General features: G+C 36.7%; 1 protein-coding gene across 2 annotated transcripts; it reads left to right on the plus strand.

Moving 5' to 3' along the window:
* Window positions 1-26,295, plus strand: LOC125250673 (integrin beta-1-like). Of its 2 annotated transcripts, XM_048163383.1 has the most exons (17): window positions 1-396; window positions 10,043-10,100; window positions 11,380-11,465; window positions 13,865-14,084; window positions 14,252-14,422; window positions 14,522-14,760; window positions 15,782-15,937; window positions 16,034-16,129; window positions 16,243-16,332; window positions 16,534-16,674; window positions 18,016-18,218; window positions 18,311-18,549; window positions 18,844-19,066; window positions 19,151-19,383; window positions 19,474-19,640; window positions 21,088-21,165; window positions 24,868-26,295. In XM_048163383.1, the coding sequence occupies exons 2-16, from the start codon at window positions 10,043-10,045 to the stop codon at window positions 21,163-21,165; spliced, it is 2,400 nt and encodes a 799-aa protein (XP_048019340.1). In that variant the 5' UTR covers window positions 1-396; the 3' UTR covers window positions 24,868-26,295. The 2 variants fall into 2 exon arrangements, with proteins under 2 accessions (XP_048019340.1, XP_048019341.1); XM_048163384.1 differs by lacking the exon at window positions 21,088-21,165 and having other exon boundaries at window positions 3-396.
* The last annotated feature ends 1,578 nt before the right edge of the window (window positions 26,296-27,873 follow it).

Consider the following 27,873-nt stretch of genomic DNA (forward strand, 5'->3'; position numbering starts at 1 on the left):
GTGTGGATGGGGTGGAGAGGTAGCATTATTTCCTGTGGGCGGAGGAAGGGAGAGGCTACCACTGCAAACCCAACCCATCTTACGGTCCACCACCGCACCGACCACACATTACCCCCATCCGGACCGAGGGCACGCCGAGACGTGGAAGGGCGAGCTGGACTCTCTGCCCACATTTAGCCATTTATTTGCCTCAATATCCTTGGTTTGTTTGTTGTAGGCAAAGGAATTGCGTGTTTTGGTACTTTGCAACCAGCTGTTGATTCAAAGTGGCCCACTGAAACAAAGGTTCCACGGACGAGAAACTGGAGTGTTGGACCAAACGCTGTCGGAGGTTTATTTCCCTAACAAATGTGGTTTTGAAAGAATCTGAACAATCGCCGGGGAACACGTGTTAAGGTAAGGATCATTAAAATATCACTTTTTAAAGAACTTTAGTTAGGAGTCGGGACAATTTGTCGAATGGGGCATTTCTAACTGCCTTTAGGCAAGCCAGATTGTGAGCTTTAGGGTTTGATCTGGAAAATGATCTTTGGTTACGAACTTTGGGTGGGGATCATGTCCCATCCATTTCACTTCAAAGGACAGACATGGATCTGCCCCAGACGTGTTTCACAGATCATATGCAAAAAGTGTCCCTTCAGGCTGTCTTTTTCAGACGTCTGTTATCTTGGATCTATTTGTTGCGTCTTATGTGTCCTCAACATCTGTTGTCAGTCGTCTACAAGCCTGAGAGAATCCCGGCGGGTCCGAGGGGGGCTGTGGGGGTTAACTGCCCCATGAACAATGCTTTATTTGGTAGTTGCTTGTGTTAAAATGCCTCCCTGGAAGTCGAAATGATGCAGCCGTGAGTCATGATCCTGTTTAGAGGACATGCTGAACACATTAGACCACCTATGATCTGGCGGATGCGACCACACCAAAGAATAATTATGTTTCATAGCGCATCAGCTGGGAGAAGTTTGGCATTCTTACAGCACAAAATATGACTGCGGTTATGTGATGAAAAGCTCCATAGTCGTCCATTGTGATGTTTTAGGAGAAACTGAATCATGACAATATAGACAGATCTGTGGAATGCTATCTGGCAAATTTTACAAGGAAAGATCCCGCAACGAATCTGCATTAACTCTCACGTTCTACATATTCAGGTCACGTGATCGTATGGAAGAATGTTGTTGTATTTTTTGACGGATGTCTTAAAGGTGCACTCACGGTATTATTATTTTTTTTCTGACTAAAAGGTTTTCATATAAAATAAAGTTATTTTAAGATATATTTTAAAATGAAGTACACTTACATTGAGTCAAGATTCCAGTAATAAAAGCTGCTTTATTGTAGGCTACTGAGCGGGTCGCCGCAGTGGGGCAACATCACGTGACTAATTGAATTATTTTGCTCTTTAATTAATCGTGGCTAACTGGAAAGAGCACAGGCCTGCATGGCCTTGGTAACTGAAAAATGTTTCATGATACTGTATTAAGTTTAAGGCAACTATGTTGGCTTGCGTTTGCATGATTCTGTGTTAGCCTACAATTAAGAGTAATCTGTTATAAAGAGTAATGTCATGTACGCTACATGTAGGCAACTGCGAAAGTTCTGCCGGGTTTTGAATTGTCATAGTACTATAAAGTGTTTTTGGCTCTTACAAATCCTGATAGAACCAATACCCTTATAGGTTCTATCAGGAAAAATGGTAGTCTCTGCCAAAACGCTATTGTTACTACAGCTGTTGTTGCTACAATAAAAACAAAAAAGTGACAAAATCCAAAGCTTAGTACACTGTTTGAAGGGTGGTCTGTGTTTATTATGGGATAGTAGTTAACTATCGAAGCTATGGTTGCGATATCAGTTATTTGTAATTCGAAAAGGCTAAAATAAAAAACTAAAATTCGAATGAATGTAAAATGTTCTCGAAATAAACAATTTCCACAGGTAGAAATTGCAAGTTGTGAGTACCAATTATATACAAAGAATTTTAAACATACTTATCTAGTCTTTCCAAATAACTAGAAAAGTCACAGAAATTCATTGCTCAAATGTGAGGGAAGACTGCATTGCAAATTTTTGTAAGGACATATTTAGTCTTGTTTTCTGTTGTCTTGTAGGAACATATATTAATTTCTCTTTGAACAGAAAATGGCTCCTCCTGTGTGTTTGTGCATGTGTGTGCATGTTTGTGTTTATGCAGTGCTCTGTTATTAACAGCAAAGTCTTTCACTGTGACAGATAAGAAAGGGGTTGGATTTGAACATATAAGGGAAACGGAAACAAGAGTCTGTGTTTAAATCATACAAATTTAATGACTCTGTGACGCAGACCGAAAAGTATTCAATAAAATGTCATTCATTCATGTGGACTGACAAAAATGATGTTGAAAATGACATTTCACATTTAAAAGAAAAAACAACAACAAAAAAAACCTTTTAATTATTTATTTAGCAGATCCACCAAGTGCTTGCTGAATGTTAAAGTCTGCAGGAAATGAAAATAAATAAGTTTTCTGAATGCATTTTTTTTTCCTGACCTGTTTTTTGATAACCTGTTATTACACTCAGATGTATGTCATATTATGCAAAAAATTATGCTGTTTCCGTTTCATTGCAACTTTAAATGTAGGTGTTTAGGGTTAGCCATTATGTTGGGCTTCTGTATAAGCAGGGTGGCATGTAACCTGCTATTGTGGATGGGGCAGTCAAAGGTCAGTGTAGGTCATAAAGTTGAGTGTAGAGAGCGAGTCACATTGTTTGATTCTAATATGTATTCTATGCTCCAGATTGTTGCTTTGACTCACTTCCTGTCGCCCCCAATTGCTATGACACATTAACAGTTAGATAAAATGGGGGCAGGGCAGCCAGACATTGAAAACAAATTGGTCATTATAATCTGAAGGGCCCAAAGCTAGACTTTTTAGAAGTGCTAAGAGACCAAAAGAGATGATGGATCTGCTGTAATAGTCATCGCTTACTGTGAGGAAAAGGAAGTTAGATTAAAATTTGGTTTAAAGCTAAAGTCTGATTTTTCTTCAGCACTGAACAGAATTGTAAATAGTTGAAGCTTGTCAAGATAGAATTTTGGCTGGCTAAAAAGTTTGAAGCAGTCTAAAAAGCTTGTCTGAAGGTATGGATGGATAAATGGTATATCGAACAGTTAGGCTTTAGAACAAAATTGTTTCTCAAACACTCCCCCGTCTGCCATTGTTCAGAAAGAAAAGGTCCCACCCCAAACTCACACCATTGGTTGATCTAGAAGCTGATATGACTGACTGGCTCTTCAAATGTTTTGATAATGTTTTCGCTTAATGGTTAATCAACACATACATGCATTTTATGATATTTTAACTTTTGAAAATTGATATTGTACCTTTAATGTATAAGGAAGGTCTTCACTGCAGTGTGAGTTTGCGTCACTTTTGTGGAGGTGGAGATTCCCCAGTCTGTGTCTGCTGGTCACCGTCTGTGGTAAATAATCGGCCATCACTCAGCAATGTGCGGGATGGTGGGGGGTTGGCAGGGTGAGGCAGTTTAATTAAGGAAGTGGCCACCCTGCTGTGGAGGGGTTTATGGCCACTCTGTGTGCATGTTTGTCTTGACAGTTACTTAAATCAGCAGGTAATGGATAACCGAGAACAGCAACTTAAAGGGATAGTTCACCCAAAAATGAAAATTACCCCATGATTTACCCAGCCTCAAGCCATCCAAGGTGTATATTACTATCTTCTTTCAGACGAACACAATCAGAGTTATATTAAAGGGATTGTTCACCCAAAAATGAAAATTGTCATCATTTACTCACCCTCAAGTATTTCCAAACCTGAATGAATTTCTTTGTTCTGCTGAACACAAAGGAAGATATTTGGAAGAATGACAGTAACCAAACAGATTTCACCCCCCATTTACTGCCATAGTAGGAAAAATAAATACTATGGTAATCTTTTTAGTAAATCAAAAACACTGCGACCAGTGTAGTCTGATTTAATGAATAGTTCAAAAGACGATTTACTGCATTGAATCAGTCAGACAAATGAGTTACTTTGTTTTAAAATGGACCAGGCATGTGACGGTATCAGATTTTCATGTTGCGATAATTGCTGAATCTTTTATCACGGTATACAGTATTATCACGATATTGAAATAATTTGATAAAAAGGTGTTGTCATACTATAAAAGGTTTAATAACTTTCATTTTAGCTCCATTAAATAGTTACAACTTTTGATTTTAATAATGTTATTAAATGTTGAAATTAACATTAACTAAGATTAATAAATGCTTTAGAAGTATTTTTCATTGTCAGTTTATGAATGAATTAACTAATGTTAACTAATGAAGCATTATTGTAAAGTGTGAATGAACAGAATCATAACAAATGCAAAACCTAGGGCATGTTGTAGTTCAGATTAAAATGATAAAAATATTTAAATTTGAAAATAAATAGCATTGCCTTTAAGTATTTGGTGCTGTGATGAACATCATTGCGAATACAAAAATCTGAATGGCTGTTTGAAGCTAAAAGGTAGTGCAGCTGCTTTGTTTATGGGTGTTACTGGGGTAACCGCTGCATTTCTGCTGTTCCATCAGCGCCATCTCATGAATATGCATTTTCATTCAGTGCATCTTCTTCACTCATTCCACCATGCACTGCTCATGCGTGTTGGGCTTGTTTACATCAGTGTGCGGTTTTGTGCATTTTAAAAGGTTAATGGGTAAAGTATTCTTAAAATGCATTCTAAAAAATCTGAATAATTCATAATAAATAATTATTGACGGTAGTTTAAAGTGCCCACAATAACAATTTTGTGCATGTGATATATCGTATTACCGTATACCGGCACATGTCTAATATGGACCAAAAATAAAAAGTTTTTTTAGTCAGTTCATATTTCTCTCTTCCCACAACTTTTGTTTGTGCCTCACTTTGAAAGACAGTTTATACGCCCTTGTAATTTTATCTTATCAACAGAATATTGCCAAGAGAATGTGTTGCTTGAAGCAGAACTGTGATCTGATTGGTGTGTTTGATGTGGGCGGAGCTTTGGAACATTAAGAACATTAAGACTCTCTCTCTCTCATACACTCTCTCTCTCTCTCTCTCTCACTCACTCACTCACTCACACACACACACACACACACACACACACACACACACACACACACACACACACACACACACACACACACACACACACACACCCAGACCTCAGGGCTGCATTTTCAAGGCCTTGACTCACAACACAGCCTTAGGGTAGGCAGACAAGGCTGAATTGAGAAGCTCTCTGTCTCTCCCACACACATACTCTCTCTGGAGATAGTGTTACACAGAACCACTGAGAATGAAACGGCAGGCTAAAGAGCCAGCTGTCTTGCAGCTTAATCTGCCTCTGTGTCAGTGAGACATAAATGTGAATGTATCAAATACATGACCAATGAGGTCACTTTGAGTATTTTGTGCGTTGAGGAGTTTATTTTTGAAGATTAGTCTACTATGATGTCACTAGGTTTGAGATAAAAGAGAAGCTCATAGATTTTTTTTGCAGAATATTACTATTATTACTATGAAGAAATCTTTCAAAGACAGTCTTTCATTTAGTTCATTGACAGGTGTGTTTGTGGACTTGATTGAAAGCTGATTGGTTGCTGTAAACCTACACTACAATTAAACAATTTGGTCTCAGGATTTTTTTGAAGGAAATTAAAACTATTCACCACATTAAATGTGTCAAATTCATCAAAAGTGACATTACAGATGCGTTTATAATGTAATAAGATTTAAATATTACATATTGAACTTTCTATTTATCAAAGAATATTGCAAATAAAATGTCACAGTTTCCACAAAAATAGTAAGCAGCACAACTGTTTTCAAAATTGATGATAATAAGAAATCAGCATATTAGAATGTTTTCTGAAAGATCATGTGACTCTGAAGATTGGAGTAATGGTTGCTGAAAATTTAGCTTTGAAACCTGATTTGTGGTTAATGTGTGGATGGTGTAAAGATGTCTCTTTTCGCAGTCAGTGAATCACTTTGAAGCTATTACTGTATGATTCTGTAGAAGGAATAACCCGGAAAACATGCTCTGACACACCAGAGATCTGTTCAGAAAGGAACTTCCCATGTCTGAGTCAGCAGACTAAACTGATGTTTCGCTCATTGTGTCCTTGAACACATAAAATGATATTCAGTTGTATTTTCTGATCTGAAACGGCATTTACAGTTACATTGTGTGTTGTACTAGGATGCATTGGGCCTGTATTTGGGCCTGTACTTTTTCTTTCTCTTATTATTCCAGTTTCGATGTCAATATAGTGTGCTGTGGAAAAATGTTGGGTTTTGTAGTCCAAAAAAGCCCAGAAGAGGAGTAGTGTTTTTTTTGTTTTTGTTTTTTTGCCACGTGTTCCTTTAGGTTTTCATGATAGCCGTTTATTTGTGACTAAAATAATGTTCCATGACATTAATAACACACAGTCATACGTCACATTTGAATTTTAAAGCTGCCATGTTTTTTGATGCAAGCTGCTAATAAAGGACTGTATGAAACTGATTTTAATGACTGACAACTGTTGTAGTCCTTTTATAGCAGTTTGCTTGCAACTTAGGTTTTGAAACTTACTTAGCAACTATACACTTTTTGGTTTGTTATGACTGACTGAACAGCTCTATTGGCAGAACAAAAATTTTACATTTCTATTGCCAGAGAAGTGCAAAATAAGGTCAAACAATAATGCAAATAATGGAAAATATGATCAAATAAACAAATTCGACTAATTTATCAAAAAGGAATAATACATTATTTTTGATATTGTTAAATTATTAAAGGGGTAAATATAGAAATATTAGAGTAAATATGCCATCATGAGACTAAGACAAATCACTCACTGTCCTTCATGGTGTCTCTTACTCTCACAAACACACACACATATCTTGGATTCTGTGGTCTAAATGAACGTCATCAGTGTTCTGAAAGAGGCACTGTTTGCTTATCTTCAAGTGTTCACAGGTCTGGTGTGTGTGTGTGTGTGTGTGTGTTTGTGTAGATAGAGTTGCGGTTGAGTCTACTGCATTTCATTACATTCTTCTGCTTTAAAACAAAAAAATATGAGTGTGTTGTCACATATCTTCTGCTTCAAAACAGCTGGAGTTTTGCTTCTGCTGTGTGTGTATTTCTCAAGCTGGATTGTGAAAAGTATCTCATCTGTGATTGAAGTGTTTTTTAGGATGCTAAGTAACGCTATTGTTTGTTTGTAGTTGCTGCCATGCCTAATAAGGCCAAATCAGCACTTTTTGGCACTGGTGTCTGTACACTTGATAGATTGAAGCAAAAGGACCTCCTCCTCTTTGTTTCATCAGCGAGGTGTTTTATGGGAAGAGCAGATCCATCGTCTTACCAAATATGGGAGTCTCTCTCTCTTTCCCTGGATGTCTGTGTGTACTTGTCTGGCTTCCTTATGTGTGTGTATTGTTGCTAACTGTGGCAACAATAACTAGATTTTTACTTGCTTTGTAATGTTTGACTTCTCAATATGTTATTGTAAACAGTTAACCTAAGAGTGTTGCGGTGAGATTGTGCCTGTAAAACAGTCACTTTGGATAAGAAAGTGTTTGCTAAATAAAGAGGAATAATCTGTTTCTGCAGTTCTGTGCAAACTGTGTTTGAATTCTTTACTGAGATCATGCATTCATGCTAGGAGAAACAGGAAATGACCTTGTAACACTCTGCGTTCACTTTGAGAAGTCATGTAAATGCATACATAGGCACACCCTTTCCTCTAAGTGTTAATGTTTACACTATTTATATATATATATATTATATGTGTATATATATATATATATTATATGTGTATATTATATGTGTATATATATATATATATATATATATATATATATATATATATATATATATATATATATATATATATATATATATATATATATATATATATATATATATATATATATATATAATATATATTGGGTTTGGGGGTTGGGGTTTGGAAAGTGTGTGTTTTTTTTTTTTAAATTTGTTAACCACAGTGAAGCTATATACTATTTTTGGCAGCTGTTACAGAAACATTTTTACAAAAAATCTTCCTATTTTAACCTTGAGATTTGAAGTATTAGATAGCTTAGATATTTTGCAACTTTGCACTATCTACAATGACACTAATAATTCTTAATTTGTGATAGAAATACAAAATCAAAATTATTAATAGAATAACGAGACACAAACCTTTACATTCAGTCGCGTTTGGTACCATTTATTTTTGATCGCAGTGCATACACATACAAACTTTTAGTCCAAAAGTGTGCACATTTGTAGAAATACACGTTTACCTCATATTTCATTAGATAGAATATAAGCTGGTCCGTACGCATGGTTTCATAATCACCGAGGTCAGAAAAAGTAGTTTGTTAGGGGGGTATGGGGGCATGCTCCCCTGAGAAAATTTAGATTTCCCTGGTGTACATATGTGCATTTTTAAGATGTTTTAAGGCCAACAAATTGGATAACAATAGCTTTAAAACCAGGTCAACAAATACATGCATGCACAGTTTTGAGGCAGCTTTAATCGCATGTTTGGTAATTTCATGACTTAAAGGTGCTCTAAGTGATGTCATGCGTTTTTAGGCCAAAACATTTTTTTTTCACATACAGCAAACATCTCCTCACTGTCCGCTAGCTGCCTGTCCCCTGAACACACTGTAAAAAAAAGTGGTCTCTGTAGTCGCCACAAGCTCCAAAAATGGCAACAAAAACTACCTGGTGCAGCCTGGACCACGAAACATAATAAACATGCTCCAGCCAATAACCGACAAGAATGATTTTAAATGCGCGTTCATGACTGTTTCAGGAAGCACGGAGGGGAGGGGAGGAGGAGGAGGGAGGGTCTAGCTAGCCTCTGTTTTGTTTGACAACACTTCGAACGTCAACAGAACAATGACGGTCATTGTTTGTAGTTTGTTTTGCGCTTCATTTAAGCTATAATAATTATGCAGTGCGCGCCGGCGCATTTGCGCACGCAATTCTTGAGTGCACGCCATGAGCACAGTATAACGGCTGATTGGACAATTGTGTTAATTTTTCTGAGTTTTACCGACATAGCCTGAAAACATCTCCTCTGACTGCAGTTCACTGTTGTTCAACTGAAACTCCCTCGTCGTCACCTTTAGACACCTTTTCCGCGCTCATTTGACTTGCGAGGCGAAGTCGTAATGCGTGTCTGAAAAGTGTTCCGTTTGATGTGGTCGTATTAAAGACAGTTCTATATAAACGCAGCGTTTTACTTGATGTAAAAAAAAAAAAAAAAAAACATGTGTGTGTGTATATATATATATATATATATATATATATATATATATATATATATATATATATATATACATATACATATACATATACATATACATATATATATATATATATATATATATATATATATATATATATATATATATATATATATATATATAATATATATTTGGTATTTTATATGCTCTGGTGGTGGTTTGTGGAGTAGCATCACCCGGGGGGGATAAAAATAATTAAGCAGAGGCAGCACTCTTGGCAACGTAAACTGTATGTTCTCAATTGATATTGTTCATTGAAGCTTACTGTACTATGTAGAAGAGTATTGTGAGAAAGAGGTTGAGTGAGCTATTTTATTACCTACATTCAGATGAAGCATTTTCCTTCAGGTCAGTCCTATGTTCATAATAAAAAATCTGTTTAAATGTGCGATGTATTATCTTGTCCTTTTAACAGTTAAGGGGTTTTCCCGTGACTGACAGCGCTAGTCAAAACATTTGTCAGTTGCGTCTTGTTCCGATCAGTCTTTTCAATGTAAAAGTCTTCGCTACTGACTGACACACTCAAAGTCTTTGCCGCCATCTAATCGCGTAATAATGTAACTTCTGTTGCTGTTCACGGGGAGGGAAACATTTTTTCCGGTGGAAGGAAGGCTCTTATTGAAAGTTTACTTCATGAAAGTTGCATTGATACATATTTTTCCTGGGTGATTTTGACTATTGTTCTTGTGCTGTTTTCAGATGGATGTGAGGCTGCTCTTGATTTCAGTTCTGCTTGGACTCAGCAGGGCACAAATAGGTAAGAATTTAAGATTTCAAATGCATCAGATATACAGTAGGGTTCAGAGGTCTGAGGCTGCTAATGAAAATGATTCTGTTGTGCAATTTGTCTAATTTATTTATTACGTTTATTATATATATCAAAGGTTTTGTTATTATTTATTAGTTATTTAACTTGAGTCATGGAACTTTCTGTAGTGGATGTAATTTTTTTTCTAGATCAGTTTTACAGTATAGATAATCTGATAATTGTTCCTTTTTTAAGTGATCTCTGTAAAATGATTTTTAAAATGAAACTAATAGTCTGTCAGAAAGCTGGAAGTGGGAATTTTGCAGGTTTGTGTGGGTTTCAGTGTGGTTTTTGATGTCGCCTTCACCTCATGAAAAAAAGTTGAACATGATCACCCTTTTTTTTTTTTTTTTTTTTTTTTTTTAACAATGTTTCAAAAATGTTGCAAGACATGTTCCAAAAATCTGTGAATTTATTCTTTTTGTTTTTGCAACAATAAGAAAAAAATCCCTGCAAAATCCTGGAGGGCCTGTTGTTTTAAGTTTCATTGTAATCATAGTAATATCAAATCTCTATTTCGCATAAATTTTGTCATTTGTGTTGTTTACGTTAAAAGTATTTTTTTAAATGAGCTGTTTTCCTTGCAAAAAAATCCTAATTTCAGGTGTAAGTAAAAAAACAATCACATTTTCAGTGTGGTCTCAGACTTTTCAACCTCTCTGTATCAGTATGAGTTTGTGTGTAGAAGCAGCTTGACGTTTTGAGTGATTTTTAGAAGCTCAACTCTGAGAACACGCACCCAACCAGAGCCTGATAAAATCTTTGCAATACTGTCCAGATCATCTGTTAGACATTTGCAATGATTTTCATTCCAGGAATATCTCAAATAAGGCACTGTGGAATCCAAGAAAAGAACCAAAAGAAAACTCTACAGCATTAATTCAGAATGATAGGAAGGCGGGATATATCATATTTATCTAGTGATCTGCTACAGTTCTTCATGGTTTATTCTGGGAGAACTGGCCTCATGGTTTGCATTAAGTCTTTCGAGAAGGCAGTAAGGATGCCATCATTAATACAGTTCACATGACCTCCCCACAGCATATGGCCACTCCAGAACATCTCTGTGTCTATTTTAGAATGACAGTCTCATGAGAGAGAATCATATGGTATCGTATGTTTGCCCACAGTGTTAGTTATTAAATGCTCTTTGCTTTGGATTCCCTGTGTTAGTGGTGGGAGGGAATTGAGAATGATGATGATGGATGTTTGTGCTCTGTGTGTGCAGATGTTAACGAATGCACCAAGGCCTCGGCCCAGTCCTGTGGCGAATGCATTCAGGCCGGAGAAAAGTGTGGCTGGTGTACAGACGAGGTGAGTTCAGACAAAACCATTACAGAAGGAAATGGCTGCTTTTGCAGTGATGTGCATTTAGGGAAAAATGTTATGGGGGAAACTATTTCCTGTGGTCAGATTATTTGTTTATCCAAGTCTGTAGAGGACATCCTGTGATTCTGCAAACAATTCTGTGCTGAAAACCTAAATTTGTTTTTTGGAGAGCAAAGTATCCAAAGGATCCAGTGTTCTGAAATGTCTCGAGTGACATCATCTTCTGTCCCACCTTTTATCGGCCTGTAGTTGATTATTACCCAGAGTTTCTTGAGTCATTTCAGTGGATCTTGAGCACATATTACCCCTTAGTGTTCATGAGTCAGTGTCCTGTGTGATCATGTCTATTCCTGCCATGTGGAGCAGATTATGGCAGGACAGGAAATGCCAATCATCTCAGACTACATTAGAAACTGGAAGTGTACTATGACTAAACTAGTCATAGGGTAGGGTGGGGGGCTTAAGTTTTGTAAGGAATGTGCCCCCTCTTAATTGTTTCAACACACACTGCACATCCTCATCCTGACTAGCCCAACGCGGCAACATTGGCTCAACCAATGGCATGAGTTTGGGGCATGAGAGTTCCATTTGGTGGCATTTGTGGTTCACAGTTCACCTTAATATAGCCATAGCATGTTTTAATCACGAAGAAAAAGATGTTCTAGTTTAACGTATTTAAAAAAAAAATTAATTTATTTATGCTTGTTATAATTTACACAATGCAAATCAGATAGTCAAGATAGTCTGTTTACAATCCCATGAAATGTGCCCTTGCAATTGTAATTGAATTCTGCATCTGATTTATGGGGAAAAGTATAATAGAAGTATTTCATATATATTTTTAAGATGTCACTGTTGTAATTATAAAGTTATTTTAATTACATTAATTATATTTACTTTTTTATTATCTTAATTTATATTTAATTTTTACAAGTAAATTTGTAAACAATGATAATTTAGAGACTGGACATCTTGGAAGAACTTCAATTGAATATAATGATATTTAAAATGCTCCTATTAAGCTATTTTAAAGGCTCCTAATTTTGTATTGGAGGTCTCCTACAACAGGTTTACATGCATCCAAGGTCAAAAACACAAATTTTCTTAGGCCCTGTTTACATCTGCTATTAAGATGCGTTTTGGTCGATTGGATGCATTCCTGTTTTAATTTATCTCTTTTGCTAATTTCTTTTAGGGGAGGGTCTATCTGTAGGTAAATGTATGGGCTTTTTCAGATCATTCAATCTAATGGACAAAATAAGCTCACGCAGTTTACATATAAACGTGAAATGAGGCGACAGACAAACATACGGAGAGAAGCATCTTTTGTTTCTGCTCTGAGAGCTGAAAGAACACTGTGAGTGAGTGTTAGAAATCAGGAATAGTTAGAGAACATTGTGCTTGGTACATTTTTCGTCTTTAAACCAAACCTAGGTCTTCAGCCGACAAAGCTTAAATCCCATCTGGCTAGCACGCTTCCCATAATGTTTATGCGTTAGGTCAGTAGGTGGGGAGTAGGTGGTGGTCTTTTGTAGCTGTTCGAGTGCAATTGACCACATGAGTGTCTACACTACAAAAGCAATCTGGACTAATGTGTTTTCAACCATCTCTGGTAGCTCAAAAAGTTTAGACCCCATTTACACCTGTATTTAGCATTGTCCACTTCCGATTGTCCAAAATGCATCTTAATACCAGGTGTAAACAGGGCCTCATAATACTCATTTCACATCACCTCTTCAAAGTATCCGGTCTCTCTAAACCCCTTCTTTCTGTGAGCCTACTCTGCTCTGATTGGTCTGATGGCCCAATCTGTTGTGATTGGTTTACCAGTTACAGCACGTGTCGGAAACAAAACGTCCATTGCCATATCTGAATTTCAGCTTTGCACTTGATAAATTGTGATACTAACAGTAATGTCGGTTTTACCGTAACAATCTGAGCACGAGTCCTTATCCTTTGCAAGTGCATGCAAAGTGGATTTGCTTTCGCAGCACAGAAAACAGTGTCTATGACATGTCGACAGCACAAACCAAACCCTTCTAGGCCTCAGCTACAATTACAGTGTTTGAGGGCGGGTCAAAGTAGTTGTTCGCGGGCAGCCAATGAAGACCATAGACTGGCATTATGCAAATTTGTTACAAACATGCGTGGGTTTGAGCAGGAAAAATTACTGACGACACTACATGAAAGGCAATTTCCAAGATATAATAGGGACACTTGAACACATTACCAAGCATGGATATACAAGTCCACTCAAAATCGCTTTATCTTTTTGTAGGGTTAAGTACTACTGGTGCTGGAGCCACCTGGTACTATTTTTGTTCGATTGATCATAATCTCTCTTTTTCTTCTCTTTCCTTTTATTCCCTCACCTCTTTCTGCAGAACTTTCTGAAACAGGGTGAGCAGAAATCCACACGCTGTGACGAGCTTGATGCTCTGATTAAGAAGGGCTGTTCTAACGCCAGCATAGAAAATCCTCGGGGAAGAGTTAGAGTCAACAAGAACCAACCTGTAACAAATCGCACAAAGGATGGAGTAAAACTGAAACCAGACCAGATCACCCAGATTCAGCCACAGAAACTCACCCTAGACCTCCGATCAGGTACTGGTTACTCCCACCTCAACTCCTGGAACACTAAAATGATTAAACGATTTAGGTCATCACCTAATAAATGTCAAGTGAAGTGATGGCCTCCTTCTAGAAATGATCAGTTCACTCCCCTGAAAAGCTTCAGTCTAATCCCATGATCTTCTGTCATTCCAACTCAGGCGAAGCTCAGATGTTTCCTCTGAAATTCAAGAGAGCTGAGGATTATCCCATAGATCTCTACTACCTGATGGATCTCAGCTACTCTATGAAAGATGATTTAGAGAATGTCAAAAACCTGGGAACCCACCTGATGAAAAAAATGCAAACAATCACATCTGACTTCAGGATTGGTAAGGAGCCTTAGAGGATCCATGTATTATTGAAGTGCAATGTTATTTATGCTGCCAATTTCATAACACTTTCCCTTTAATGTTTGTTAATGCTTCTAGGTTTCGGCTCCTTTGTGGAGAAAACTGTCATGCCATACATCAGCACGACACCAGCCAAGCTGCTGAACCCCTGTACATCAGACCAGAACTGCACCAGCCCGTTCAGCTATAAAAATGTGCTGAGTCTGACTGAGGATGGATCTCAGTTCAATAACCTTGTCAGCAGGCAGCAGATCTCAGGAAACCTGGACTCACCAGAGGGAGGTTTCGATGCCATCATGCAAGTGGCTGTCTGCGCGGTTTGTCATTTTTTTTATTTTATTAACTTAAAATATATCTACAGTGCCTATAGAAAATCATCAAACCCCTTTAAAAATAGTTACTTTATATGTTGTACAGCCTGAAATCAAAACCCATTCCAAAAAAAACCTTTTCCAAATTTCCACCCAAAACACACCATACCTACTGTATGGACTGGGCAATTGGTCAGGATTGAAGGGAAAAGATGGGCAGGTCGTTCACCTTCCAATACATACCGCCAAAAGAACAATGCAATGACTTAAGGATAGGAAGGTGAATGTTCTTGAGTGGCCAAGTTGGAGCCCTGACTTAAATCCAATAGAAAATCTGTGGATGGACTTGAAGAGAGCAGTCTATTGCTGGTCACCACAGAATTTGACTGAACTTGAGCAATTCTGCAAGGAAGAATGGGCAAATATTCACCAATCCAGGTGTGCAAAGCTAGTACAGACATATCCAAAAAGATTAATGGCTGTAATTAAAGCAAAAGGTGGCTCTACGAAGTATTAAACAAGGGGACTGATGACTTTACAACCTTGTTATTCTTCACTTCTGTTTTTCAGTTTATAAATTTTTAGAATGGTTGTTTCCATAAAAATATTAAGCAGCAAAAACTGTTTTCAACATTGATAATAAGAAATGTTTCTTGAGCACCAACTCTAAATTAGAATGATTTCTGAAGAATCATGTGACACTGAAGACTGGAGTAATGATGCTGAAAATACAGCTTTGCATCACAGGAATTAATTACATTTTAAAATATGTTCAAATAGAAAATATTTCACAGTATTATGTTTTTCAGGTTTTTTCCCACCAAATAAATGCAGCAATTGCAATGCGATATTTATTTATTTATTTATTTTTATTTTTTTAAAATAAATGTTTAATTTTTTTATTTATTGTATTGTACTGTAACCAAGTGTCTACTGGATAGGTGTTTCTATATCACCAAATAAAGTGAAGTAGCCTCTACTGACTTTTTGGGACGAAAGTTTATGCTTCCTCTTTATTGTGTATCAGAATCAGATCGGCTGGAGGAATGTTACCCGTCTGCTTGTGTTTTCAACGGATGCTGGATTCCACTTCGCTGGAGACGGAAAATTAGGTGGCATCGTGCTTCCTAATGACGGGAAATGCCATCTGCAGGATAACATGTACACCATGAGCCATTACTATGTAAGTGTGTGTTACCCCATGATCCACTACCATTGTGTATTATCTTCACTGAATATATGTGAAGATGTCTCATATTTTTAATCTGTCCCTTTTTAGGACTATCCATCCATTGCGCATCTTGTTCAAAAACTAAGCGAAAACAACATTCAGACCATTTTTGCAGTAACTAAAGAGTTCCAGCCCGTTTACCAGGTAAAAAAAAAAAGCCTTTTGTGTCTGTCAATAGGCAAGATCCTGTAACACTCATGGAAATAAAATACTGCATAGAAAAAAACTGGATAAACAGTTTTTTGTTTCATTTACAGGAGCTGAAAAACCTCATTCCAAAGTCAGCTGTGGGCACACTATCCTCCGACTCCAACAACGTGATAGACCTCATTATTGATGCATATAATGTGAGTAGATCACAGGAACTGAGGCTAAAATTCAATTTAGTCCATTCTTTTTAGCTAATTTAGCTTTTTGTTTGTTTTTTGCCAAATTCCTGAAACAATAAATATTTGAAGAAAAAAATGACAAAGGATGTTGACTTGAAAAAACATTAATTTAAAGTCTATCCTGCATGTTTTAAAAATTATATTGCATGTCTTTCTCAGTCTCTTTCCTCTGAGGTCATTCTGGAGAACAGCAGGCTGCCCGAAGGTGTGTCCATCTCCTATGTGTCCCACTGCAAGAATGGAGTGAGTGAAAAAGGAGAAAATGGGAGAAAGTGCTCCAACATCTCCATTGGGGATGAGGTGAGAATTATTTCCTTGCATCTTTGTTTAATCAAGCGTTCAGTACTTTCCATTGGGTACAATTTCCTAAATGCCAGAATTAGTAAAAATAACTACTTTTCATCTGCAGTCCCTAGGCAGGTAACATAAGACTAACATAAAGACAGCCAACAATCATACAACATTCATTCACTATAAATGAAAAGATACACATACTAGTGACATAATTGACAAAACAAACAACAAAACAAAAAATACATAATGGCAAAGACATTGTTCATCCACCTCTATACTGCTTTAACAGTGAAAGTGTATGGGTGATAAATGTGTGACAGTTAAAAGGGAATACATGTCTGGTTTTCTAGAAGCCACTGTTTTAAGTGAGTTTTAAAGGTCTTGAATGTAGGACATTCTCTTATTGGAAGGGACAAGCTATTCCAGAGTTTACTACCTATTATTGACAATACATTTTGTCCAAAAATGGTGCGCCTAAATGGTATTACACAATACCATTTAAGCGTAAAAAATATCTGCATTGTTACATACTACAAAGGGAGTTATTCCCTATATCAGTTAGCACTGTTTCTGAAGTCCCTGAAATGCCAAGGTTGTAGTCTTGAGTTTTCTTCCAGGAACGTATACATTTTAATATACCTTGTTTAAATAATTTCCAACCAAGGCACATTTAAAAAAAATAAAATAAAAAAAATGGGGCGAGGCCTAGTTGAGTTTTAGTGTATTTAAACTTGCGGTTATGTAAGAGGTGTTCACTCAAAGCAGTTGACCAATCACAACACGCTTGTCCAGCCGACCAATCAGAGCACATTGCTCTTTTCTGAAGGAGGGGCTTCATAGAGACCAAAACTAAACAAAGCATTACTGACAGACTGGAAGAGAGGTGCTGCAACAATGTAAAATATGTGAAAAATAATGTTTATTTTGAACATTCAAGCACGAAAACCTATTCAGGTAGACCCCAAAAACAAAATCAAGACTGCAAAAGGGCATAATATGGCTGCTTTAAAGTCTGGTGGATTCAGATTGGCTGTCAATGTTCATTCATCAGCAGAAAAAAATAGTTCTGAAAGTGATTCCAACTATATTGTTTCTCTTTGTCGTTATCATTATAGTTGTGGTGTGGACTTCCCTATTCTCATATAATTAGAATGATTATTAAAAAGATATAGTTATAGTTTTTGTTAGTTATGGTCCTTAGTGTGAACAGGTATTTAGAGAACATTTTTATCTGCTCTTTATTTTAAAGGAATTAAATTGTGCAGCAATATGATTTAATAACTGCTAATAAAAATAAAGAAAAATGTGTATTTTGCTCACTGGTGGCTCTTTATCCTTTTGTCATAGGTGACGTTTGAGGTAGCGATCACGGCTAAGGGTTGTCCATCTAATGGCAAGTCAGAGACCATAAAGATCAAACCTCTGGGCTTCACTGAGGAGGTGGAGATCGTCCTCAACTTCATCTGCGAATGTGAGTGTCACAAAGACGGTATCCCAAACAGCCCAGTGTGTCACTTCGGCAACGGTACCCTGGAGTGTGGAGCATGCAGGTGAGTTATATACTGACACTGATGGTATCATCCATACAATCCAACCCCTCAACTGGCAGCTCTGATATTGATCTACCTCTGCTTATATTCAGGTGCAATGAGGGACGTATCGGCAGGACTTGTGAATGTAGCAAAGACGAGGTGAGAACAGAAGATCTAGACGCAAACTGCCGCGTGGATAACGGCACAGATATCTGCAGCAACTATGGAGACTGTGTTTGTGGAACTTGTGAGTGCAAAAAAAGAGACAACCCAGAGGAGAGATACAGCGGAAAGTTCTGCGAGTGCGACAACTTCAACTGCGACCGCTCCAACAACAAGCTCTGTGGAGGTACAACTACATTTTTGTGCATCAGTCCAGGGATACACACACACACACACACACACACACACACACACACACACACACACACACACACACACACACACACACACACACACACACACACAATAAAAACAACAGCTTGTTCTTTGTTAACTAAAACTAAAACCATAAAAAACCATAGTTAATTGAAATACAATATTAACATTAACTGAAATAAAGTAGGCTGACATATGTAGGGTAACAGTAAATGATTAAACAGATGAGAAGTTACAAACTAAAAGTGTTTCTCCATCTTTTCAGGTCACGGTCATTGTGAATGCCGAAAGTGTATCTGTGACGCTAACTACACCGGCAGTGCGTGCGACTGCTCTTTGGACACCTCCACCTGTCTGGCCAGTAACAAACAGATCTGTAACGGTCGGGGCACCTGCGAGTGCGGCGCGTGTAAATGTTCCGACCCAAAGTTTCAGGGTCCGACCTGTGAAATCTGCCCAACCTGCCCTGGAGTTTGTACTGAGCACAAGTGAGTTATTAACAGAACACTTGATTGAACGACTGGCTTGTTCAAGCAGCACTAAATATATTCGACTGTGTTTTTTCCTCACAGGGATTGCGTCCAATGCCGAGCATTTGGTACTGGTGACAAGAAAGACACATGTGAGAAAGAGTGCGGTGGCTTAAATCTTAAAATAGTGAAGAAGAAGGAGGATCTTCCTCAGCCCAATGACCAGCCCTACATCAATCACTGCAAAGAACGGGATGCTAACGACTGTTGGTTCTTCTTCACCTACGCTACCAAGGAAGACAGCACCATTGAGGTCCAGGTGGCGGAGGATCTTGGTAAGTGCGGGATGAAATAAGTACCAGTAGATCTTGATTTAAAAATTTATTTATCTTGTGTCCAATAATGCTTTGTGCCTGTGTTCATAGAGTGTCCCTCTGGCCCTGACATCATTCCCATCGTAGCGGGTGTGGTCGCAGGAATCGTTTTGATTGGTTTAGCGCTTCTGCTCATCTGGAAGTTGCTCATGATTATTCATGACCGCAGAGAGTTTGCCAAGTTCGAGAAGGAGAAAATGAATGCCAAGTGGGATGCGGTAAGTTTCTCTAATTTACATTACATTTCATTTTCAAGTATCCGGTTAAAATTATATTCATTGTCATATCATATGTAGCCACTTCAGCGGCCCACATGACATGAATATGTAATATTTCCTCAATATAGGTAGATGTTTTTTTTTAACATTTTTAATAAAGCACAGTACAGCTGGTTGTAAGGAGAAATCTGGCCTCATTGTGTGGGGTGTGGCCTCTCTGGCACCAGGGGAGGTCACTGCTGCCACCTGCTGGTCGCTGCTAGCATTGCAGTAAATGAATCCTACAGGATATTGCAGCAACATACACCCACAAAAGGGCTTGGTGCTTCAAGAACATTTTTCTTTGGCTCTGAGGCTTGTGAAAATGCATATAGATCTATTTAAAGCATAGTGCATCAGAGAGAATTACTGCATTAGAAAAATTGTCAATGTTAGCACTTATGGAGTCATTTGTCTTTCATTTAGAGGTAGAATTATCAAGGGGGTCCTGTATATTAACCCTGTGAAGCCTGACATATGAAATAATAGTCTGAATTTTTTTTAAATAAAGCAGTTTATTGAACTTTTTGACAAAATATAAAAGAAAATCTGCAAAAAGTTGCATATGTGTTTTGTTTTTATCATATTTGATACATCAGGCTTTAATGGCATACGGTGACAATATGGTGTGGAATTTATATGGCCAAGAAATAAGATGGCCTGTATTGTTAAAAAAAAAAAAAAAAAAAAAATATATATATATATATATATATATATATATATATATATATATATATATATATATATATATATATATATATATATATATATATAAAAAAAATATATATATATATATATCTTTATAACAATATAATAGATTACTTACATAAAATGCATATAAATATCTGTTGTCACTCTAAATCTCCCAAGAATGTGTCTTATGTTGAAATATTTTGATGATATTAAATGCTTAGTTTTATGATGAAAGATCTATAGTTTTAATTGTGGGTGGCAAAATACAGAGAGATGCACAAATAAATGTTCCTTAAAAGTCTGATGTATCATATTTGATATACATTTTTACATTATTTTTTTCCATAAATTATGTATGGATAATCAAGTAAATCTAAGTTGCTTCAGTTCAGTAAATGTTCATCTTGAAATATTAACAATAATACAAAAGTTATTCATATGTTTACTTTAAAAAAAATAATTTAAGATTTCACAGCAAAAAGACTTCTGTACCACAACCTGAAGGTGGACATTTTTAGAATGATCTTTACTTGCTAAAAAAGTATGAAGAAATTAGAGGCTTTATAAATGTATTATCATATGCCATTTGCACTGAACCAATAAAAACTGCCAGCTCTTTTCCTTTATCTTTCTTCAATTCTGTTTTTCTCATTCTATCATGTTTTTTTTTTTTTTTCTGCCTTTCTCTCTCCAAACCTTTTCTTGTCATATCTAGCAAGAGAACCCAATATACAAGAGCCCTATTAATAAATTCCAGAATCCAAGTTATGGAAATAAGGGCGTCACACTCTGAGTCTGTACTCTTCTTGTATCTTTGCATGTGCTTTTTCTCCCTCTTTCTGTCTGTTTACCTTTCTGTCACTTTAACATCAACCTCAGACCCGTGTATAATATGGACGGCTTGTAAAGTGTCATTTGCAGTTATCTAATTTAATTCACTAATTATTAGGACATGCCTTTTCTACAATGTGAATGTGTGTTAAAAGGGAGAGTTTACCCAAAAATGAAAAATTCAGTCATCATTTACAAACTTGTACTTGTACACACAATTTTGAACTCTGTTTCCACAGAAAAATGTCATGCAGATTTGGAACAACAAGGAAAACATGACAGAAAATTCATTTTTGGGTGAACTTTTGATCCCTAAAAGAATAGTTCATACAAAAATGAAGATTTACTCATCCCCAGGCCATTCAAGATGTAGATGAGTTTGTTTTTTCACCAGAACAGATTTGAAGAAATATGCAGTGAATGGGTGCCGTCAGAATGATAGTTCAAAAACTGCTGATAAAAACATCACTAATCCGCAAGTAGGTCACATGACTCCAGTCCATTGATTAATATCTTGTGAAGTGAAAAGGTATGTGTTTGTAAGAAACAAATCCATCATTAAGAGGTTTTTAATGTCAAACTGTTGCTTCCAAGATAGTCCTCTATCCATTAAATTAAATTAAATTAAATTAAATTAAATTAAATTTAAAAAGTCATATCGTCTGAATCAGGACAGAAATATGCACAGATCAAGCACGGCTTACAAGTGAAAAGTCCAAAACAGTTCAAAACAAATATGTTTGTGGATTTTTATGTGAGAGGACAACAGGGGATGGACTTTTTTTTTACTAGAGGAAGCAATATTATTGTTTATGGACTTATGTATTGATGTATTTTGACCAGAAGCAACACTTTAAAGTTAAAATACCTTAAAGTGTAACTTTGCTGAGTTTTCAACAGGCTTTGTATTGTTAGTGTCTGTAGTAAATTAACAATGTTTACTTATTCTTCGTGTTATCTGGACTGAGAAATGTTTGTTTATTTGTCAGCAAAAGTCCACAAATTATACTTCCCCCTTTTTTTTTTTTTCTTTTTTTTTTTTGTCCCCGCCTAACAGAACAGTTATGGTAAGGGTAGGTTTATCAGGTTTTAATTTTGATGATTATAACTGACAACTAAAGAAAATCCCAAATTCAGTATCTCAGAAAATTAGTATATTGTGAAAAGGTTCAATATTGAAGACACCTGGTGCCACACTCTAATCAGCTAATTAACTCAAAACACCTGCAAAGGCCTTTAAATGGTCTCTCAGTCTAGTTCTGTAGGCTACACAATCATGGGGAAGACTGCTGACTTGACAGTTGTCCAAAAGACGACCATTGACACCTTGCACAAGGAGGGCAAGACACAAAAGGTCATTGCAAAAGAGGCTGGCTGTTCACAGAGCTCTGTGTCCAAGCACATTAATAGAGAGGTGAAGGGAAGGAAAATATGTGGTAGAAAAAAAGTGTACAAACAATAGGGATAACCGCACCCTGAAGAGGATTGTGAAACAAAACCCATTCAAAAATGTGGGGGAGATTCACAAAGAGTGGACTGCAGCTGGAGTCAGTGCTTCAAGAACCACTACACACAGACGTATGCAAGACATGGGTTTCAGCTGTCGCATTCCTTGTGTCAAGCCACTCTTAAACAACAGACAGCGTCAGAAGCATCTCACCTGGGCTAAAGACAAAAAGGACTGGACTGCTGCTGAGTGGTCCAAAGTTATATTCTCTGATGGAAGTAAATTTTGCATTTCCTTTGGAAATCAGGGTCCCAGAGTCTGGAGGAAGAGAGGAGAGGCACACAATCCACGTTGCTTGAGGTCCAGTGTAAAGTGTCCACAGTCAGTGATGGTTTGGGGTGCCATGTCATCTGCTGGTGTTGGTGTTTTCTGAGGTCCAAGGTCAACGCAGCCGTATACCAGGAAGTTTTAGAGCACTTCATGCTTCCTGCTGCTGACCAACTTTATGGAGATGCAGATTTCATTTTCCAACAGGACTTGGCACCTGCACACAGTGCCAAAGCTACCAGTACCTGGTTTAAGGACCATGGTATCCCTGTTCTTAATTGGCCAGCAAACTCGCCTGACCTTAACCCCATAGAAAATCTATGGGGTATTGTGAAGAGGAAGATGCGATATGCCAGACCCAACAATGCAGAAGAGCTGAAGGCCACTATCAGAGCAACCTGGGCTCTCATAACACCTGAGCAGTGCCACAGACTGATCGACTCCATGCCACGCCGCATTGCTGCAGTAATTCAGGCAAAAGGAGTCCCAACTAAGTATTGAGTTCTGTACATGCTCATACTTTTCATGTTCATACTTTTCAGTTGGCCAAGATTTCTAAAAATCCTTTCTTTGTATTGGTCTTAAGTAATATTCAAATTTTCTGAGATACTGAATTTGGGATTTTCCTTAGTTGTCAGTTATAATCATCAAAATCAAAAGAAATGAACATTTGAAATATATCAGGCTGTGTGTAATGAATGAACATAATATACAAGTTTCACTTTTTGAATGGAATTAGTGAAATAAATCAACTTTTTGATGATATTCTAATTATATGACCCGTACCTGTATATCATAATTTGTCTTTAAACATGGTAAAAATGGAACAAAATGGCAACAGCTTTCCTGTACATGACAGCGTTTTGCTTTTGTGGATTGGGCGAACCTGACAGAATGGCAGTTTTTTTTCAGTCTGTTTGACCTTAAACACTTGTTTGTAGTTATCCAGTTTGAAATGGTGATTACAAACACAGAGATTTTTCAGAGTTTCGTTGGCGGTGTAATCTGCATGTTTATGATTCTTTGCAGCCTTAAGCCACTGCCTACAACACGCTGGATCCTTCACTGTAACCTGAAAGTAAATCACTCCCGCTAAATGTTTACCCATTGAATTCTTGCACCCAGGAAGTCGACACTATTATGACTGAAAGTTTGTATTTGACTCTGGTCAAGCGTATCCATAGCAGACTGGTGGGACTGGCCTTGGATGGTATCATGCCCAGTGCATTATAGGTGTTGAAATTTTCCTACCTATTTGGCAAATGGGAAAACAACAGCCTTTTCCCTCTGTTTTCTCTAGTCAGGTTGCACCAATTTAATTTTTTTTTTCATCTACTGTATAGTCAGCCAAGTTTTATTGAAGTACCCTTTAGTGATGAATTTGTTTCTTACAAACACACAGCTTTTCACTTTACAATACGTTAATTGATAGACTGGAGTTGTGTGGATTACTGTGATGCTTTTATCAGCTGTTTGAACTCTCATTCTGATGGCATCCATTCACTGCTGAGGATCTATTGGTGAGCTAATGATGTAATGCTAAATTTCTCCAAAACGGTTCTGTTGAAGAAATAAACTCATTACATCTTGGATGGCCTGAGGATGAGTATATTTTCACTTTTGGGGTGAACTATTCCTTTAAAGAGCGTAATACAAAAAATATTCAATACTAAAACTTTTTACGTTGCTGCATATACAAAATTATTACAAATACAGTGTTTGCGTTTGATTGTGTGCCTTTTGTAATGCTTGCTGGTTTTTGTATACACTTTTTTTTTTTTTTTTTCTCAACCAAAGTTTACTGTATTTGCTGTGAAGTGCCCTAACCTGGCAATTATGTACTTGTATTAAAGGTTGACCTAATTATTCTCTCTTCATTTTGGTCTCCAGGGTGAGAACCCCATTTACAAGAGTGCTGTGACAACGGTGGTCAACCCAAAATATGAGGGCAAGTAATGGACGAATCTGTCCATCTCCAAGCAACACTGTATGCAGAACAATTCAAGAGGAACGGAAGAGTTGAAGTTCACTTTTTGTTTTTCTTCTTCTTTTTTTGTGTTTGTTTTTAAATCACCTTTTGGCTGTGCATTTGCCACTGTTCAGTATAATCAATTAACCTGTGTTTCTATGCATTGTTTTGGAACTGTACAGTATGTATAAACTTGAGTTTTTACTTTTTTATGCAATCTTAGACAATTTCAATTTTGATTTTTAGCCACAGATCTGCCTTGTTTTTCCTGAATGGTAAAACCAGTCATGTTGGGTTAGATAACAGGGATTTTGTAAGTAAGATGTGGTCAAGAATGCATTAAGAATGTTATACAAAAAGACAAGACACAATTACCAGAACCACCTGCTTTAGTCCAATATCTAGTTGATCATTAGAGTCAGTATGTGTCTTAAGATGGTACAGGAAACTTTCTGAACCTGTGGATGGAGTGTCAGGTCACTGGTATAGTAGGTAGCTGTAGCGGACCACTGCTGTTTGTACACATGGTGCTTTTAATGTAGACGCATATGTCGTCTGCATAATTCTGGGTGATTTGAGTCCAGTCTATAATGTTTAGGTCTGTGTGGCCTATGGATCTGTGTGCTCACATCGCCTTTCTTTGGTCTGCGAGTCAGATGGTTTAGTGACTTTTTTTTTTATTTTAATTTTTTTTTTATTGTGCACATTAATAAATCCAAAATGGACAGATTAGTATCTTTTTAATTATGTCACAAAATAATAGACAACATTGTTGTAATTTCATATATCAAGTGTTTGATTCAAATGCCTTTGACTTGGCAACATTTGAGTTGTTTGAAATATGTTAGAGGGACATTTTCTGTGAATGGAACAATCAACTATATTATTATATTGAAAGCATAGGTGTAAAGTCATTTGAAAAGATCGTCAGGTTTTAGATTTGTTTTAAGAATGAGGAAATGAAATCTCAGGTCCCGAATTTCTCTTTCACTGATGCCAAATATTTACGTCTACTGTGCAAGACCTCTATTTTATTGTTTCTGTTAGTCTCCATAAGTGGACTTGCTTCAAATCTGTTTTTGTAACATAACATTGTTCATAAATAAGCCTAACTGCTCAGATTATTGTTTGTAAAGATCAGTGTTATATGGAAGATAATTTTTTTTTTACTTTTTTTTTACTTTTTTTTTTCTTTAAAGCTTTTAAAAGCTTAATCACGTTACACACACAATTTGCATTTTAAAGTGCCTTTTTCTTTTCTTTTCTTTTCTTTTTTTTTTTTTGCATCATGCCCACTGTCTTTTGTGTCTAGGAGTTATTTATTAAAATAAAGAACCCAAAACACTGGACTGCATTGTTATCTGTGTTTGTGGGTCAGCATGGTTTATAATGCAATGTAAGGTCTTTATATTCTAATATGGAGATTTAAAATGTTTACACAGTTTGAGTATTTCTGTTTTTGTAAGCATGTGAATTCTTACACCAAACTGTTATTTGTGCATTATGACTATGTTTAGAATTGATCAGAATAGCTTAATACTCACTAAATATTGCGCAGTGTACACTATAAACTACACTGCCTGCTAGTTACTACTTAAAGGGTTAGTTTGCCCAAAATTTAAATTTCTGTCATTAATTACTCACCCTCATGTCGTTCAACACCTGTAAGACCTTCGTTCAGACCTTCGTTCATCTTCGGAACACAAATTAAGATATTTTTGATGAAATCTGAGAGGTATATGACTCATCCATAGACAGCAATATAATCACCACTTTCAAGGTCCAGAAAGGTACTAAGGATTGTGAATAAGTCACGGCTGAAGGGTGTTGTTAACCCCTTCAGCCGTGACTTATTCGCGATGCAGCGTTAGCATTGAGTACCTCATTGCTTTTATAAAACGGTTACCACACAATACAAATATTAAAGCCAAAAATATGTAACGATGCATCTTTCATGAAGTAAAAACTTACTAAAAGCCTTCCTTCCACCAGAAAAAGTTACATTATTATGCCATTAGGACACAAAGACTGTCTTTATGAGTGTGTCAGTCAGAAGCAAAGACTTTTACATTGAAAAGACTTTTTATTTTTTTGTGAACACGGAACAAGACGCAACTGACGGATGCTTTGACTAGCGCTGTCAGTCATGGGAAAACCGCTTAACTGTTAAAAGGACAAGATATTGCAGCGGACATTTAAACAGATTTTTTATTATGAACATAGGACGACCTGAAGGAAAATGCTAAATCTGAATGCAGGTAATACACACACACTCAATCTTTTTCTCACAATACTGTTCTACATAATACAGTTAACTGTCAATGAACATTATCAATTGAGAACATACAGTTTACGTTGCTAAGGGTGTCGTATAGTGAATACAGAACCGTTGGGTGAAACGGTCAGTCGTGTTTTATCGTAAATAAAACACAGTTATTGACCAACTGGAATCAAGGACAGGAACAGTTTTATAAATTTAATTAGTAAGTTAAAATGATATTGGAAACACATGCAAATGTGGTTTTCCCAATGATCTTTGATGCACAATTAGTGTTTGAGAGTTCTCTCACGTCACTGCTACTACATATAAGATTGGTTGGATGTTTCAGAATAAACTCTACTTTATATGATTTTGTAGATGTTCTGAGAGGTTAAAGGTCACAAGATTCAGCAAACTATGCAAGGCCTGTTTTAAATGCTAAAAAAAGATATGTGATAACCATGTTCTGATGCATTCTGATGTTTGTGATGCATTATTAGAAATATTTTATATAAAATTATATAAATTAAATTATTATAATTAGTTAGAATTATTTTGACTTTATGCCTGATGCTAGTCAGTTCTCTCTTTTCCTAATGTGATTCTGTACTGGAGGAGGAGCCTCACTCTGACACGTCCTGCCCAAACCACACAACCCATTTAGTTT

Source organism: Megalobrama amblycephala, linkage group LG17 (genome assembly GCF_018812025.1).
Source record: "Megalobrama amblycephala isolate DHTTF-2021 linkage group LG17, ASM1881202v1, whole genome shotgun sequence".
In the NCBI taxonomy this organism is placed as follows: Eukaryota; Metazoa; Chordata; class Actinopteri; order Cypriniformes; family Xenocyprididae; genus Megalobrama; species Megalobrama amblycephala.